At 37.2% G+C, this 18,134-nt stretch overlaps 1 protein-coding gene across 3 annotated transcripts; it reads left to right on the plus strand.

Annotated features, from left to right (window-relative positions):
- The first annotated feature begins 6,139 nt into the window (after window positions 1-6,139).
- On the plus strand, window positions 6,140-17,209 carry LOC131776961 (transcription factor 7-like 2). 3 transcript variants are annotated; one of them, XM_059093171.2, is made up of 7 exons: window positions 6,140-6,417; window positions 9,980-10,284; window positions 10,794-10,991; window positions 12,184-12,241; window positions 13,996-14,149; window positions 14,785-14,860; window positions 15,761-17,209. In XM_059093171.2, the coding sequence occupies exons 1-7, from the start codon at window positions 6,256-6,258 to the stop codon at window positions 15,927-15,929; spliced, it is 1,122 nt and encodes a 373-aa protein (XP_058949154.2). In that variant the 5' UTR covers window positions 6,140-6,255; the 3' UTR covers window positions 15,930-17,209. The 3 variants fall into 3 exon arrangements, with proteins under 3 accessions (XP_058949154.2, XP_058949152.2, XP_058949153.2); XM_059093169.2 differs by having other exon boundaries at window positions 6,141-6,417; window positions 12,184-12,388; XM_059093170.2 differs by having other exon boundaries at window positions 6,141-6,417; window positions 12,184-12,388; window positions 14,788-14,860.
- The last annotated feature ends 925 nt before the right edge of the window (window positions 17,210-18,134 follow it).

An 18,134-nucleotide genomic window follows, 5' to 3' on the forward strand; every position in this document is an offset into this window, starting at 1 on the left:
AATTATGTAGGCATAATTTACCTGACCCTAGCCATGACTGCTTATGGGTTAATTATTCCCACAGAGCAGCGATGCCAAGAATTTCTTCCCTCGAGTCGCGCGCGCGGTACAGCCTTCATGTCAGGGGGAGGGGGGGGGGGCATTACTTTCAAATTTTAACGTTGCCTTCAAGTCACTTTCGTACGGTGAGGGTAGGGGGAAGACGAGGAGTTGATACACAGGAAAAATACCAGCTACCATTAGCTTTCTACGCTTTTCAGCCGAATGCACCTGAATGAAGTGTTGAGTACATCCGTTAGGTTCTTTTTAAAAGGCCGACAAGAATCGAAACCGCAGCCGGCAGCAACTGATTATTGCACGTTCTTGTTAAAATGATCTCCAAGGCACTGAGAATTTTTTTCAAGGTGGTCGGAATCTTAATACAATTAAGTAGATCACCGCGAATTAGTCGTTATCTTTCTAAAGCAATTAATGCTAAAATCAGAGATGTAAGGTTGAGCAACCCTGTGCGAATAGCTGTTGTAATGGACTCCAAGTAATCAAATTAATTAATAAAAAAATTACCCAAATAACATCATTGTGGTCAGAAAATCTTGTTCGCGAGTTCGACTTAAATTTGCCTGAGCGACTGATCGAGTAATTCAGCTCATATACTCTTGTCCAGCTAAATGGCTCTTAAGCTAATTTTTCGCGAGTCCAATTCAGGGTCGTGTCTTTTCTTTGCCCCTCGCTTCGCAAGGATAAATGACTAACATATTTTGTTCGAAGACTAAGTCAAAAGTCACCTTCATTTTTTTTAAACCAATTTAAACATGAGTTTCAATAAAAGCCGCTTACCAGCGCAGCAGTTTACCGCCAACTGTAAGACATCTTACCGCTGTCTGTTCAGCCTGTTCGCAGGCTCTGGAGCATGTTAGGGTTTCGCCTTACAGCCCCTTTTCGGGACAGCCGTCTATTACTCCAGCGGCATCTGCTCATAGAGAGAATTATTGGAACTCCTGATTTAAGCAAATGATACTTTCGATATTGCTTTTCAAGGCAGAATGCATGGTGTGTGTCACATCAAACTTGGTTTGTGGCCTTGCTCGTTGACCGAGCTCTCTCATGCAAAAAAAATAAACCAAAGGTCCTAATAGATCCATGTGATTTCTTTAAATTTAGCATTATTGTGTCCTTCGATACTTAGTCAAAGCGATGGTAAGGGGGACAGTCAAGTCTTTCCTGTTCACGCACGTTTTCACGGACTTTTACAGCAAGTGCGGCTCGGTTCAGTGCGGCTGTGAAACAATAGTCCCCGAATCACGAGACATTCGATTCGAAGGAGATAAATCCTTCTATACCAGAATTCCACGACAAAATCAGACTGTTTTTCAAATAATACTTTGCAGTTCAAAATACCGGAATAATCGATATGACTGCATAAATTCACAAAGTACTCTACACGCGTACAGAAATGTATAATGTTGTCAGGATGAAATAAGCTGGCAGATCCCGAGCTTGGGTTGATTGCTAAAATTCAGAATTTGTCGAAAGATAACATTTCTCAGGTAGACTGATCAGTTTAACTCTCTACACCTTAACATCAGTATAAGTATTCCCTATACTGTTTTTTTTTTTACAAATTTCCTTCGGTACTGACAAGGATAATTTAATAAACGATCACTTGAAGAGCTACTTAAATTTAGTTGGTGAGCAGTCATTTCCTTCATTATCGTCCACCTTAATGTCTGATTCAGGGATATAAGGAGAAATTAGATGCTGGTCAGTCCAAAAGGGTGAAAGAAAGCAGACTCCGGCGTTGAAAGTTTTCTTTTTCTCTCAGTTTCCTCAGCAAACTAGCGGTAGCTAAAGGAACTCAGTAACGATCATGATTTTGAGTTATGTCACAGCATGATAAAGAGATGTTTTTTTAATACAGTAAGACCTTGAACAAATTCGTTTATTTGGTCAGTGTACTAACTAACCAAACAGAGTAGGATAAAACGAAAAGAAACAAAATCAGTCGAGAAAATGCGAAAATAAACATCATAAATGAAGAGAAGGGGTAAGTTTCTTAAGAAACTGTGGTGCGGTATGACAAAGTAATTTGGTAGTATCAACTGAGTTGATAACGTAAATTGGCCAACGTTAAGAGTTTGAAAGCTGACGTTTCGAGCGTTAGCCCTTCGCTTTAACGAAGAACTAGCGCTCTGACAAAGAGCTAACGCTCGAAACTCAGCTTCAAACTCTTAAATATGGGTAATTTACATTATAAACCGGCTCAGTTGACAATACTAAATTACCATATTGAGAATTTGAAAAACCTAGGCTAAAATTTTCGGATCGAGGTGGACGAACCTTGAAATACTAGCTCATTCGACTAAAATTTTTTAGTATAATTTGTCGTAAGAGGGGAAAGTGGGGTGCAGTGTTTTGAAATAAAGAGAATTTGTAGACGAAAGAGTTTTTTTTATTAACGTTCTCAAATTACTTTAGCCAAAAGACAAGGTTGTTGCATATTGTTCCCCTCTGTACCTGAAACATCATCCGTTTTGAGCTAAGATATTTTTTTCTTCTTTTTAAAGGTCATTTGACGCAGCACATAATCTGGTTTAAAAACATAGTTACCAACAACAAATTAAACGATATGATATATTATCTCAATGTCTAAGAACTATTTCACGCTACGCCATTTTAAAAAGAGCAGGCAAAAAGCATGTTAATCAAATTTGTATCCCATATTTCACGAAATGAAAACCGACAACCGTCTAAATGCGAACCAAAATTATTATTCGAAATTATAAAATTCCACTTCTAAATTTCAATTTTTTATGTACTGAGAAGAGTTTTTGCATTTCGCTGAAACGTGCTGTGTACATCACGTTTTTATTAAAGAAAGATTCGAACACAAGCGTTTTGGCTTAACTAGCGAGCGTTCTTTGACAGCGAACGGTTCTCACTGCGTCGCGGACGTGAGAAAGAGGAAAACAGGCTGTCTTTTTTTTCGTTTATTCTAAATAAAACAAAAGTCGCTAAAAACAAGGCGCTATTGAAAGAAAAGAAGTAAGGTTAGGAACATTTTTAAGTGAAACTAAAAAATATGGAAGTTTTACGAATCTTAAGAATTGAAAACTAGCTAGGTTTCCCAGTATTAGGAAAACATCGTTGGCACTTTTGAAAAAATTTTATTTAACTTTACAAGGTGGATTTCAGCAAAGAATAATTTTTAGTATCATTGATAGTTTGTTTTCATGCCTAACTGAAAAGAAACTCTCAAATTCGCTACTTTCTTGTCGCATTTCCAAATATTGAATTTTGTCTGAAACCCTTAGGATTCTATAGTTCAGTTCTAAAAGTTCAATTCCTTTCGTGAGGAAAAAACTGAATGATGTTAATGGCGAGAACAAACCGCTTACATGTACAAAACATCACCTGGCTTTTTGCAGCATAACTGCTTCAATGTATCCACCAAAGACCTTAATTGAAACTAAGGTGGCATCGCGGTATAATCATAATAATATTGAATATAATTCACGCGCTGGTAAAAGAACATTCTTTAATTACGTAATGACAAAAACCCACGTGTGGATGGCCTAAGTGCTAATATGCCAGCGAAAGATCTAATCCTTGTCATTTACGCTGATCAATCAAATTTTTTATTTAGGATTAGTTTTGTGAGTTTTCTCCGGATGAATTATATGTGCTATAGTGCAGTGTTGTTTCTGTGCAGTTTGTTTGTCTTTGGCTGTAAGACCGGAAAATTAGGGCTGTCTTTGGCGTACCGCGCTTAATTTTACCGACATAGGACTGTCGGTGTATATTGGTGGTTCTTCATTTTCACTGACAATAATAAAACACGTTGTTAAAAAATTGATATGGCTTCCGAAGGCAATTAGCCGCATTGGAATTGAACGAAAAAGAGTTTTCGGGAAAGGCGATCACCGATTTGATTTCATTTGATCCCAAAATAAACAAATAAGATTTTGGCGAAACCTCAGTTGCCCTTTCTGCATGAGTTTCGAGAGAAGAAATGATAAAATTTTAACGCCTGGTTAAGATATTTTGACGCAATCATCGTTACCGTTTTTGTTGATTACATCCGATGATTTGAAAATTTCCTTTAATTGAAATTATCTTAAACGTTGTTGATATTCTTTTAAAAGTTGAGATATTTTTCGAGGCGACTGTGAACGTAAATTTGAGATTCGGCGCATTAGAGCGAGGACAGCGGCTGCGAATGATGTGGTTCGGCTGATTTCCTGTTTTTCTTATTTCAAAGCGATATATTCGTGTCTTTATGATTTGGGTTGGGAAAATAGCCTTATTGATAAACGCTACTATTTAAAAACAAATAACTTGAGAAATATCACGTATTTACACGCTGTGAGGCGACAGGCAGACATCTACGGAAAACAACGGGTGGCGCCCTTGAAAGACGTAATCTGACTTCCTCCCACGTAATCTCACGTAGTACGCGTTTTACACGCGTCGCGCGCGGCCTAGCAAAAATTCTTGATGGCCAAACGGGAACGTAGAAGCTATAATTAAGTTTATTACTTAAATAGACCATTTTCGGTGCAGCAAGCACGTAGAAGGCATTGTTAACGGTAATGTAAGTGTTTATTTAGCACTGCTTCACCTGACCGCTTGGAACCCTCTTAAAGTGAAGTTGACACTTTTAGTAATTACGTTTTTACGAGACGCGGCGGCTCCTTTGATGTGTGCAACCTTGGCTAACATCATTGAAAGGACAATGGAACGCTCTCATCAAAGAAATTATGCGCACTTAACAAGGGAGGAGAGGTTGGGGTAACGTCATAACGCGGCGAAAAAAAACAACAGTTCCGAAAAATCTACCACTCCATCTTTTGAAATTAGAAATGTTTGACAAAATTTGGGAAATATTCACCGCAAGTCTTGTAATCATAGAGTGTTTTTTTTAATTCTTGCATTTGAAGGATTATATTTGCAATAAGCCGGCGCGCTCTTAGGCAGGGATATCGCAGTTCTCATAGCGATTTAGTAAAGTACAAGGCGAGACATTTTCATAGACATAAACATATCTTTGATTTGATTATAATTGGTCTTAATAGCTCGACCAAACACTCAAAGCAGGGAGTAATGCAGAAATTAGTGTTTTAGTGAGTTAAAGAACAAAATATTGGCCAAGAGAAGATGTATATAGATATTTTTAAGGACGACGAAGGGGTTTTGATCTTTTGTGGAACCCAGTTGTTGGAGAGTAATGCTCAAGACCATCGAATTATTTTGATCTCGTTTAAAAGGGTTTTTTTGCAAAAACTTTTCAACCAGATTTCCTGGTTACTAGTTCTATTTAAAACTAAACTGTTCAAACTAGACATCATGTCAAAGGCTTCCATCTGTCTGTGAATCTTGTTATATCGGACTACCAATTACGAAAAAAAAAATCTAGCTTTATTGCAAATCAAGCTCTGATTCTTCTTTGCAGCTGGAATCTTGTAAGATTTTATTTATGTAGTTATTCGTGAATTCTCTGGTATTTAAGTCATTTTGGTTTCCTGTTTATTAGCGACACGAGTGGGCTCAAGGTACGCTTTAAACAACAGGTAAACAAAGTAGGTAGTTCCGGTTTTACCTACATGCGTTATGCAGACGACAAATTCGATATTTTACCTCATCCGTCGGTGAAGGCGGCAAATTTCCCTTATGTCGTTTGAATCTGCTCGTTGTCGCTTGATAGCATCAAAATGAGATCTTTCCCTTTGCTGGGCGAAAATTTAGTTAGCAAGGCTCATTTGTGTACCACGTTAACATTAGGAAAGGTTAGACTATTAAGCACAGCTATAAGCGCCAAATGCGATTACACATTATCAATAGAAGCAGAAAGAGTTTAATGTTCATTACGAGGGTTGGGGGTACGCTAAGAAGTACTCCTTATCTTTCAACAAAAATCCATGTTTCTCTGCATAGCCCATATCGTGTGAATCACTTGTAATTTTTTGAGGGATCGAGGTGTGAAACTTTGAAGAGAAAAGCCGCTAAACTTGGGCTGGACTGACATCAAGAATGTAGGAAATATAATTATGATGACGTCGGCAATCTTCTCATTTTTTATTGGCCCCTTTGACTGATCGCCTGATTAATCACTGTCAATCACAGTGTCGGCGTCCTTTGATGTTATTCCTTTAGAGTTGCCGCCGACTCTTGAGGCTCATATACCAGCACAACACAGCGAGGCGAAATAAATTCGAAGCAGCGAAACTCGAGGGTTTTTCCACGATAAACGAGGCTAAAATGCCTCAACTACCCAACAGTTCAACCGAAGATCTCGGCGCGGACGATGAAGTGAAGGAATATAAGCAGGAAGATGGTGAGGACTCTGAGAACGGTACGCATTTAGACCTCGTGAACGATATCAAGTCTGACCTGATCAAAAAAGAGACCGAAAATTCAGAGGTGAGTAGACCTTTTTATAATTTTATCCGTAAGCCAAGCCGTTTTAAAGCAAGACTTATTTTTTCATGCAAGTTGGCCGACTTCCTTTCTGCTTTGCGCTTCGGTGTCGCTGCAAGCAACTTTGGTTCGTTGGATCGGGGGACAGTTGCAAGCGGCGTCCTCAAAGTCTCGAACATAGAATCATATTGTTTAGAAAAATAGTAAATAAACTTTTATTTTTAACCGAAAGGAATACGCCGTCATAATTTTTGCTGCAGTTTCTTGCAAGAGATTAGAAGTTCCAAGCACTCGGCCGAAAACTTGTGCAAGTTTCGCTAACGTGTCTCTCACCCGAGTATGTTATTTGCTCCGATTTTAAAATTTCTCGCTTCGCGGTATAAATAATCAAAGGATGCCGCCACTAGCCCCAAGTGGCCTCGAAAAAATATACATTGTCTAGCTCTTGGGGGAAATTTCGGCAGCAGAGTTTGTTTTGATGTTATATATTTATCTAAACGGCGGGTTGTGGTGAAGTCTAAATCGTTCGAAACTCTTTCTTAAGTCTCAGAGAATTTCATGGTTTTTCTCTCTATTCGCGAGTTATTCTGTGCCTTTAGTGGTTTACCGTAGGCTCGATAGTAGGTAAAGGCTTTTTAACACTTGTAATTATATCTTAGGATCGGATTTCAGTGCTGCAGCTCAAGTTTTTCACAGCAAAGTTCGCCGACCATATTTTAAGTGATTTAGTTCAGCGCTATTTTTGATATTTAGTGCTGGTCCTTTTGTGGGTTTTTTAGTATAATTTCCTCTTTGGAATAGTTACTTTTTCATTCATTGTCCAAGTGTTTTCATATTTTGACGTGCTGGTTGTGCTTTCAACGGCACATAATTCGCGAACGATGCTGTATTAAAACGCCTTGGTTCACTTGGGACAAACAGCGACGTGCAATTTCCAACACCCCGGCTGAGCTGAATATGCCAACAGGCTCTGTACTTGGGGAACTTATGGACGTGTAGATCGTAGAGATGCATTTTTCCGTTGTTTAAATCGGTTTTGACAATGATTGACTTGATTACTGGTGTGGAAAATTGGAAGTACAGGATAATTGAAAAATATCAGAATGCTGTGTTGACGTGACTTTTTTTCTAACCTGTCCGACTTCAAACTTCGAAATGGGTTGATTTCGCGGGAAATGCTGAAGGGTAAGCTGTTCTCTCTCGCGCGCGGTGCTGATCACACGTTCCAAAAAAGCACTTGTACCTTGCATTTCCGGTAAGTTTTTCTAGCGTCAAGAGGCAACGAATTAGGAACTTAGTGAAATTGCTGCTTTTCTCTTCAGCTCTCAATGGCGCTTCCTTTGTTTCTAGGAAAAAAAAAGTGGCGATATTTGCGGCCCGAGTTTTGTGTGAAGAGCACACTATTTCCTCTCAATAGACCTGCTAGCAAGAACTCAAAAGCGTGTTAAGAGCTTAATTGGAAAAAATCACCCAAACACCTATTTTAAAATGAAAAGATATCATCTGCTGTTTTGCCTCCCATTAAGAAGGGCAAAAACTCTTGAAGCCTTTTTCATTTACACCTTTAAGTTGCCCTAAGCTATCTGGGAACTAGGTCATATGTGGCCTTTTGTGCGTCTATAAAAATCCTCTGGCGGATCGTCGATTAATAATAGCAGATTTCTTAAATCTCTGTGTATTGAAATGAAGCCTTTCGCTTTCGAGTCCATTGATTTCTGTCCATTTTCAGTCGTAAATTACATTTCCAACGGCAGATGGCAGTATTGGTTTATCTGCTCGAGGCTGTGAAACAGATAACGAAATTGCCGCAACGCAAGAAGAGCGAACAAACTGTAAAGCTTGCATTAAAACATTTTAACGGCCTTTTTGATATTGATCGATTAACTAGCTTACGAAATTTAGTTAAGCGATCGAACAATTTTTTCCATCTTTTCTATGGTGATTTTGTAATGTTTCTCCGGATTCAACTTAAAATGGAGCCGACCACTTTTAGAACGAGAAAATTGCGCCTTCTGCACAGCTGAATTTTTTTGATGTAATTAACTTGAAACGTTCATTAAAATTTGGTCACCTCCTACCTAGACTAAATTAACGTGTCATTTTCTGAGTTCTCTTTGATGTTTCCTATATTGTCCATTTTTCTTTCAGAACTTTTGAAACTAAAATTTGTGCCAAAAAACGCATTTTCACAATTTCTCCTGCACCTGTAGCAGGAGTTTAAACTCAGTAGAATTGAATAAGAACTTGAAACTTGTTGGTTTTAGTTGCAATGACATTTCAAAATTTTCAATGATTTTGTGTAGCTGGTTCAACATTTTCAAGTGGAAGTCAGCTAAAAGTGTTATTATTGTCTTGAATTTACCTGTTTTGTTTTAATTTTTAAAAGGATGTTCAAACTGTTTACTATCCTTGCAGCTGAAAAAAGAAAGCTCATTTAGACAAAAGAAATGGTCAAAGTAGGAGGTTAAATGATTTTCATAAGTGAGACTTATAGCAAAGCAGGCCTTTCTGTGGAAGACCAGACCAGATGATAGCACTAAGGTCTAATGGACTTTAGAATCTAGCACTTCTTGGTCAAACTGTTGATTTGAGATTAGTCTAGCAATCAAACATGCAACGTCTTTAACTTGTTCAAAGTCATACTCTTTTCTGGAGTGTACATCTCTTTCTTTCTTGTGAGTGGCTAACACTCAGAATATCAGCATTGGAAACACTTCACGGAGGCCAATTTACATTATCAACTCAGTTGTTAAAACTAAATGATCTTGTATGTCTCATTCCTTAGCTGAATATACTGGAAATGCATCAAGTTGTTTATACCAGAAATTCAATGTTAATGTCGTTTTTTTTTTATGTGTGTGTGTGTGTGTATTTTGTGCTGTTTTAAGCTTTAATAGGAGAAAGCTGTCTAAAATGTTTTAATGTACTCATTACTTTAACCCATTATCTAAGTTACTTGCTACACTATTTTCATAGAAAAAAAACCCTGGGGGGTGAAATTACTCCTTTTCAAAATTATCTTTTGTGGGTTGTTTGTCCAGCTCAATAAACTTCTATTTAACCCTTTAACCTTTCAGACTGATTATCATCTAATTTCTCCATACATTATCACTGCTGAATCAAACACTGAAGTCATGAGAATAAAGAAAATGATCACTGCTTTAAGAAGCTCTTGACTGGTAGACAATGATCCTCCTGGCCAGTGCCAAAGGAAATGTGTATGGAACAGTATGGAGAATACATTAACTCTTTACACCCGAACATCAGTATCCATTTTCTCCTCACTCTTCTCTATACATTTCCTCTGGTCTGGATAAGGAGAATTTGTTTGATAATCAAAGCATCATAGGTTGGGGATCATTTCCTTTATTCTCACAATATCAATGAATGATTCAGCAATAATTATTGTAAGGAGAATTTGGATGCAGGTCACTCTTAGGATTTAAAGGGTTAACCGGTGTTAGGGACTAAAATGGTTAATTGTTATTTAAGTTGAAGTAAAAGCACTTAGGCATAGTGAGGTTTTACATTTCTGATCAAGTGTTCTGATCTTCTTGCAATTTAGGATTCTAAACAAAGGTCAGATGCGAGTTCAGCACCAATTGCCCAACTCCTTTCATTTCCTGATCGTTATAATGAACATTTAAACTCTGGATCTCATCCGGGGTATTCCCGAGGGGGTCCTGTGCCGCCACCGCAAGATGACATGAAGCATGTTCTACAACGTGGGCCTGGCTCACGACCTGCGGGTATCTTTCATCCTGCTCATCATCATCATCCATACACTAATGCCCCGCAGTATCAATACACTATGTACCCTGGAGTCAAAGGACCGGACAGTAGAAGATATCATTATGATCCTCCTTTGTGGTGAGTGAATCAATTAACAATGAGAATTCATTTTTTGGTGCATCAGATGATGTCAAAATGTGGTAAGAACTAAACAGAGGCAGTCAAGGTGCAGCCAAGTTTGTTCCTGATGTTCTTAGTAAGCATCATGTAAGTGGCTTTTAAGCAACAGTTAACAGAGTAGCACCCTAGAGCTTCATGCTGAAATTCGCCAAAATGAAATGTTGAGCAAAATGGGATTTCCCTTGTATTTAATCCCATCTTTTTTGTTGAACACACTGTTTTCAGTCCCTTGATTCAAATTTACCCTGAAAAATGTCGAAGGGAAAACATGAAAGTGTCAGAACATAGCTGACTGACACTTCCCAATCTTAAATGCATTCAGCTAAACTTTCCAAACTAACCACTTTCATCAAAAAGCTCCTATAGAAAATGACTGAATGGGAGTAGTTATAATTAGTTTCAGTTTGATCAGTTCTTGAAAGCTGACTAATCTGTTAAGACTTTATCTTCCATGTCTGTCCTTGTAGGCAACCCCACTCACCCATAATCGGCCAGCCACCATCTCAGTATCCAAACTACCCAAGCCAAGTTGGACCAACATCAGCCGGCATTTCAAGACTCTCTCACCCAACTATAACAGCGGACCCTCGTGGGGTCTGCTGTCCACCGCCTCCTCCAAACCAAACAGTTATAAGTCGCACCCCATCAACTTGTGGAACTGGAAGGTGATGTTCTTAGACAGCATTGTTCCTTTTGTCCCTAAAGAGTACCTAGCATCTAATTTCTCCTCACATAGTCACTGTGTAAAGGGCTGATAAGTTTTTAAGGGGCTTTACTGTTTCCAGGGTTTCCCAATATGGGAACCCACTAGAGTCAGTATTTATTAGAAACTTACTAAGAGCTGAAATGGGAGCCTTTTTCTTTCTTGCCTGCATTGTCATCCAAGTTAACCCAAGCACATACTTTCTCCTTACAATATTACACTTGAATTGAGCATCAAAGTTTTGAGAATAAAGGAAATGATCATATGGCTCAAGAAGCTTCTATTCTCCTGTAAGTACCATAGGAAATATATAGAGAACAGTATGGTGAACTTAGGGTGTAAAGGTTAATGAATGACCTGAAATTTTTAGTATGTATTTCTATGGCTGAAAACTTACAACATGTTTAAAACAGAGACCAACAAAGACTTTGAAATACAAGTATATTTTGTACTGCAGCTCCCCCTAATTCAGATTGATGATAGCAAAACTACTTGTTGACTGATTTGATACCAGGGAAGAAGTTAGGAGAGGGGTTTGTAATGGTGTGGGGGAGGGGGTGGGAATGAGAGGGGTTTACCATAATGGCAAGGGGATGGGAGAGGGATTTGATATATTGGAAGGGAGATAGAAGAGGAGTTTATTGTAGTGGAAGGAGAGAGGGGTTTATTATAGCAAAAGGGTAGTATTAGAGGGGTTTGTTATTGTGGTGGTGGGGAGGGGGGTAGAAGAGAGGTTTATTGTGGGAGGGGGTAGGGAGGGGATATATTGCTGGAAGTGTCAGGTGGATGGCATACTGGAAAGGGGGCAAAATGGAGTGGGGGCCTATAAGAGTGATCTCAGTGATAAACATGTAATTTCTCCCTATAATATTCATACATAATCCTGCAAATGAGAATAATAGTGAAAATGAGAAAACTCAAAGTTATCAGGTATAAGTTCTTTTCTTGATCTAACACCAAATTCTTGTGAATAATTTTCAAGGAGATATGTTGCAGCAAGAGGAGAGAATTAACAATCAGATCTATAGATTCGAAGGGTTAATTGATTGGATACCTTTCTTACACCCTGCATGCCAAACTTCCTTGTCTTTTAGACAGATATCCTGATTTATCTCCTTTTCATGCCCTAAACTGGTATCATTATCCTATTTCAGTTTGTTATCGTCACAAAGCATTCCAGCAATGCCCGATCACCCACGAATGGATACATCAGTAAGTGGAAATAACGGACTACCCAAGGGCCACGTCAAGAAACCTCTTAATGCGTTCATGTTGTATATGAAGGATATGCGCTCAAAAGTCGTATCAGAGTGCACGCTGAAAGAAAGCGCGGCAATCAACCAGATACTTGGAAAAAGGGTAATGCCAAATTACAGATTACTGTAGGACATGGTGTTTTCGTACTTCCAAAACAGTGTTCACCATTCAATAGCTGCATGCCTGAACCTTGGTGCGTCAAGGTTATAACAGACTTTTGCCTAGTACTATATGTTTCAATCTTTGCCTGGTCAGTTGTTACCAAATGTTTCAACAATCATTCACTTGGATGTTGGAGGCATTTAGTAACAATTCTGTTGATTGTCAACAATGAAAAATGCCTCGTGTTCTGCAGTAGTTTTTAATTTCATTACCAAAAAACATAAAGCACCCTTAAAAAATTGAATCTGTTTAAAAAGAGCAAAAGTTGTAATAACCCAGTATGACCAAAGGATGGCTTGCTGCTCATTTTTATTTTTTATTATTCAATTAATTTGTTAAAATTTTTCATTCCTTTCTTTGATTTAACCTTTGTAGTTTGAAAAAATTTTAGGACTCTCTAGAGTTTATGTCTAGAGTTTTATGTTCAAGGGCTTAACCCTTTAACTCCCAAGATCTCATTAGTAATTCTCCTTACTGTCTCCCATACAGTTCTTGTGATGTTAGTTTGGAGAATTTGGTATTGGATCAACTTATAATCCCCTAAGTGATATTTTTCTTCATTCTCATCACTTTTCTGCTTGATGTTGTATTGATATTGAAAGGAGAAATTCTGTCTTGGTCTCTCATGGGAGTTAAAGGCTTAAATATGCTTTAGGCCTGACTCTGTGTCATTTTACGGGCTCAGGCCAGATGACTTTGAAAACATATTTTTGCCCAAGAACAAAAACTGTATCATTAACTATTATTACCTCAGAGAGCATTGAGAAAATGGGGAGTGAAAAAGGAAAAATAACAGCAAAACTGTCAATTTGAACCTTATAATTCTCAGTCTTAAACTTTTTCTCCTTCCTTTCCTTATCCAAATTTGTACTGATGTACATGTATTTCCATGGAAACCACTAACCACATTATGAGCAAGGCCACCTTTTAGGGCAGGGGAAGGCACAGACAACCATATACCAATAGTCTGTTGTGGAGCAATATTTCTGACAACACTTATCTTCTAAGATTTTTGTATATCTTTCAAATATGAATTTTTAAACACCCAACTCCCTTCAGAGCTTTTCAGTTTTAAATGTAAGTCAATACATTAAATACCTTAAATGATGAAAAGTGAAAAACAGTCTAAAAATATAACTTAATAGTGTAACTTAAAGAAGATTTAAATGATTTTTATTGTAAATGTAAAAGAAAATTTAATAGTTTGTAGTGATTAAGACATCTGCCCTGGCCAAAGAACTGAGGGCAAATTTGTTTAACAGACAGACATTCCATCCAATCTCCTATCTTTTGGAAGTTTTAAGGGCACAGTAAAGTTGCAATTAATTCAAAGTTTATCTTAATTAAGATGTGTATTCACTTGTAATCTTGCACATTTGTGGGAAACATATTGTAAGCTGTAAGTGCATTTGACTCAGAACCCTGAGGGCATAGTTCAAATGCTTTCCAGGTTACTGTGATTTGTTCCCAATCAAGAAACACACATCTCATAATTCAAGCTTCGATAATTTTATGTTCAATTTATTCTTTCATTTCTTCTCCTTTAGTGGCATGCTCTTGATAGACAAGAACAAGCCAAGTATTATGAAATGGCAAGAAAAGAACGAGCATTACACATGCAATTATACCCTGGCTGGAGTGCGAGGGACAACTATGCGCAACAAGGGAAAAAGAAGAAGAGAAAAAGAGATAAATCGCAAGGTAACTGAACTGCTCAACTCTGGCAGGTGTCAAGCTGCTACCAGTTTGGCCTCCATGGCAATTAGGAATTTCATTTGATGACTTGTCCCTTTCACTCCCAAGATTTCATTAGTTACTCTCCTGCTCTCTGCCAAACAATTCTTAAGTTGTAGGTTTGGAGAATTTGGTATTGAATTGACTAATAATCCCCTAATTTATATTCTTTCTTTATTCTCATCATTTGTCTGTTTGATATTGTAAGGAGAAATTCTGTCTTGGTTACTCCTGTAAGTTAGGGTAAATTTGATATGGTCTGAAGTCCAAGTGAGATAGACTTCTTTCTAAGATATTTCTTGTTTCTCATTTCTTCTGTGAAACTTTACCTTTTTCACCTTGATCATACAAGTACAAGCTTGGATTTCCAAGAATAAATGCAAATGGCCTAGCTACTTCAAAGACAAAATGTGTAGACTGCAATTTAGGACATGTTTTGCACAATGTGCCTTTTTCTTTGTAGCAATTCAATTTTTATTGTGACAACCATGAAAAAGTCAAATGAGAGAGTTTTGATGAGGGAAGGTGCCAATTATGAGGTATACACATTTAACATAGGAATTAAAAATATAATGAAATATTTTATTTTCATTTTTTTTTAGCAGAAATTACAAATCCGAAAAAATGTCGAGCAAGATATGGTCTTGACAGACAACATGAGTGGTGTAAACCATGCAGGTATGTTCTGTCTGAACTTCTTGGTAATTCCATGTTGGTCTGTGTAAATGCCATCATCACTTGTTAGTTAATGAATTTAAAACTTGCTTCGACATTCACTTACATGGCTTTTATAAGGCAACACTTCAAGCAGAATTCCTCTGAAGCACCTACACCTAAAAAAAAGGAAAGAAAATCCCTCACTTTTAGCAGGGGTGGCAGGGCAGGGAGGCTTTTTGGGCTCTGGGTCAGGAGGTCTGGGTCCAAGACCTGGTTAGGTAAAGCGTAGAAAATTTCATCCTTATATGTTGTTTTTGTTTATATAATTGAGGATACAGTGATTTGTATAGTTTTACGGTGCAAACATCACTATGATAGATTCTCTGGTAAATTCTATTAAAAAAAGTATTCACAAAAAGTTAAAGAATAGTGAAGCTTGGCTTAATCTATGTATAAGAAACATAATAAAATTTTTAGTCAAAAGGGCTTGGCTTGTTAACTACTGCTTGGTTAGTTCAGGTTGTAGAGCGGGGACTGCCATGAGGGAGGTCTTAAAACAATTATGGAGAATGTGCTGTCTTTCCAATAACATTAGTTAGAAGTCCTAATTGATTAAAGTTCTCTTATTTTCCGATAAGGACAATAAACCCTGTATCATACATCGTCTCTGTACTGGTAAGCAGGGAATGTTCAAGGACCCATGCACATCTTGTAAAGAGTATGGAAGGTAGTTCCTGCTTTTGTGGTTTGGCCTTGTTTCCAAAATTTCCAACATTGGGGGCATCTACAAATTTCTATTAAAGTTGAAAACTTAATGTCCATGCAAAGTGCTAGGTAGCACATCAGAGTGTAGTAGTATGGATAATGTGCTTTATAAAAATGTCACATCATCATCAATAACCACAAGCTCCTTTGTTTCAGGCGGAAAAAGAAGTGTGTCAGATTCTTGGCTGGTGGGGCAGGTTCACAAGACTTATCGCCCAGCGGCAATGCAACAAATGTAGAAAGTGAAAATATTGATTCAAACATTGAAAGCAGTAGTACGGCAATGATTACAACGACAACAAACTCTACGACACCAACTTCATAGCATTATGGATCTTTATTAATTATTATTATTATTGTAGAGTTGAAATTTTAATATCCCAGAGCCTATTTTAGTAGAAAATCAGTTCTGCAGATGTTTTATAGTTGCTGAAAATGCTTAAGCCTCCTTTCTTAAGCCCCAAGGCAGATTAATGGGACCTTCTGTAACATATTTTGAGATTTATGAACAAATAATTACTGGTAAGTAAAATTTAACAGACACTTTGGGCTTTATTTTCTGGATATTTTGACAGGTTGTAACCTATTCCTTCATTTTAGGTTTAAAAGTAAATTTAAATCTGAGGTATGAGATGATACATACTTTGAAACACTCCGTGAAAGCGGAAATTTCCCAAAATCTCTGTTGATTTGAATGGGATGGAAAAGAGAAATCATATGTGAGATGCATGGCAATCATTTTTTATCGATTACAGAATTACAAGATTTTCAATGTGAAACTCTACTTGTTTGGTTGTGTTCACAACTGTTGTTGCAAACTATATGTATCATAACCAGATGTAATTTCACAGCATTTCTAAGTTATTGAGCAAGAGGTAGTGCCTGTTTTTAACAGCAAGGAACAATCTCTCTCTGTTATTGTCATTCAAGCCAACAAGATGGTAAAAATTTCTGCTCCCAGAGAACTGATCCCATTTTAATCCTTAAGTCCTTGAGCTATACATTTATTAAGTTAATATTGATAGGATTTTTTCTTAATCCAAATTGAAATTAAAAGAAAGAGTTTTAACTCCTCTTTATAGTTGTTTTATGGTTATTAAGTAATAAGATTTTCATTTGGAAGCAAAAAATGATATAAGTAATTTAAAATTCCTCTGGTTTATCTAATCCAATTGAAGATTATTTCAATTTTTGATAATAAAACCAGATGTCAAATATAGTGGACCATTTATTTTGCTGCTTTGTTCATAGAACCAGGCCATTTTCGATATATTAAAATTCTAATATGGCTCTGAGGCTAGAGGGGAATAAAACAAAATAAATTAATTATTCATCCCTCAACCTCAATGTGATTTCCTATGTTTTATTCCAGCAAGCCATGGAGCCAAGTTTGAATTTTAACATATCAAAAATGGCCTATGATTCACAACATGCTTTGTTCATGAATATAATTACTGAAGTACCTCAACTTAACACGTACTGTATGTATCCTTGCCACATATGTATAACTTGTGTATAGATCTTCTAAAGATATGTAATATAGGTTATTACCAGTTCGGTCTTCTATGTGTAAATCTTTCTTATTAAACTGTTGGCAAAACATGACCCTTGCATAAGTATGCATTGACTTTGTGATCTGTATGTCCCCCTTATTTTATTAGTAAGGTATATTTTCAAGTATAATTGAACTCTGAGGTCCAGTTGTGTAAAGGGTGGAAAATGCCATTTAACGGATAGATATCTCTCCGGCATACTGTGTTGTCCATTGGATACTGTGTTGTCCATTGGATAGAGATTTATCCATTGGATAATAATATTCATTGTTTTGAATAAGCGAGGCTGGGAAGTTCGGAAAATTAGTGAAAGATTTGAAAGAAAGTATAAACCACATAAGTAAATGGTGCTTTTCGCATGCACTGATAAGCTAGTTTGGAAGTGAATGACAGACTAAAATTCACCAAGCAGCCAATAAGACAAAGTTACATGTTAATAGTTAAATTTTAGACCATTTTTTGATATTATGAAAGCATGAAAAATTTTTTGGTAAATGTGTGGTATTTACTAAAACAATTACTCACCTTGGTGTTGGTGAAAGTGGTGGATATTTACCTCCTCTTTAGTAAATAATTGTTAGCTATATTTCTGTTGTCAGTTGACAGGTTACCGGCATACTGTCACTTTATGATTGTAAGCCAAGTCTTAGCAAAGATGTTTACTGACTGCAGTACAGCCTGTATTAAGTAGCACCATGCTAAGCAGTCACCCTGTATTAAGCAGTCAGTTTTCAAAGTCCTGTCCCCTTAACTATCGTAATTTTCACCTCTACAAAGTGGTCATGGTCATCTTAAACACAATCCCAACAGCCTGTTTGTAGTGTCCTTTGCATGTTTTGAATGGTCACTTGGAGTGAAATTACTCAAAACCTAAGAGTTGTATTTCCTTAAAAATCTAATCCATGTTTATCTCCCAAACTCGTGTTTGTGGTATTTTTGCCCAAGTTTTGTACGTTACGTGGTCAATTATGGTGTTA

Source organism: Pocillopora verrucosa, chromosome 5 (assembly GCF_036669915.1).
Source record: "Pocillopora verrucosa isolate sample1 chromosome 5, ASM3666991v2, whole genome shotgun sequence".
NCBI classification, from domain to species: domain Eukaryota; kingdom Metazoa; phylum Cnidaria; class Anthozoa; order Scleractinia; family Pocilloporidae; genus Pocillopora; species Pocillopora verrucosa.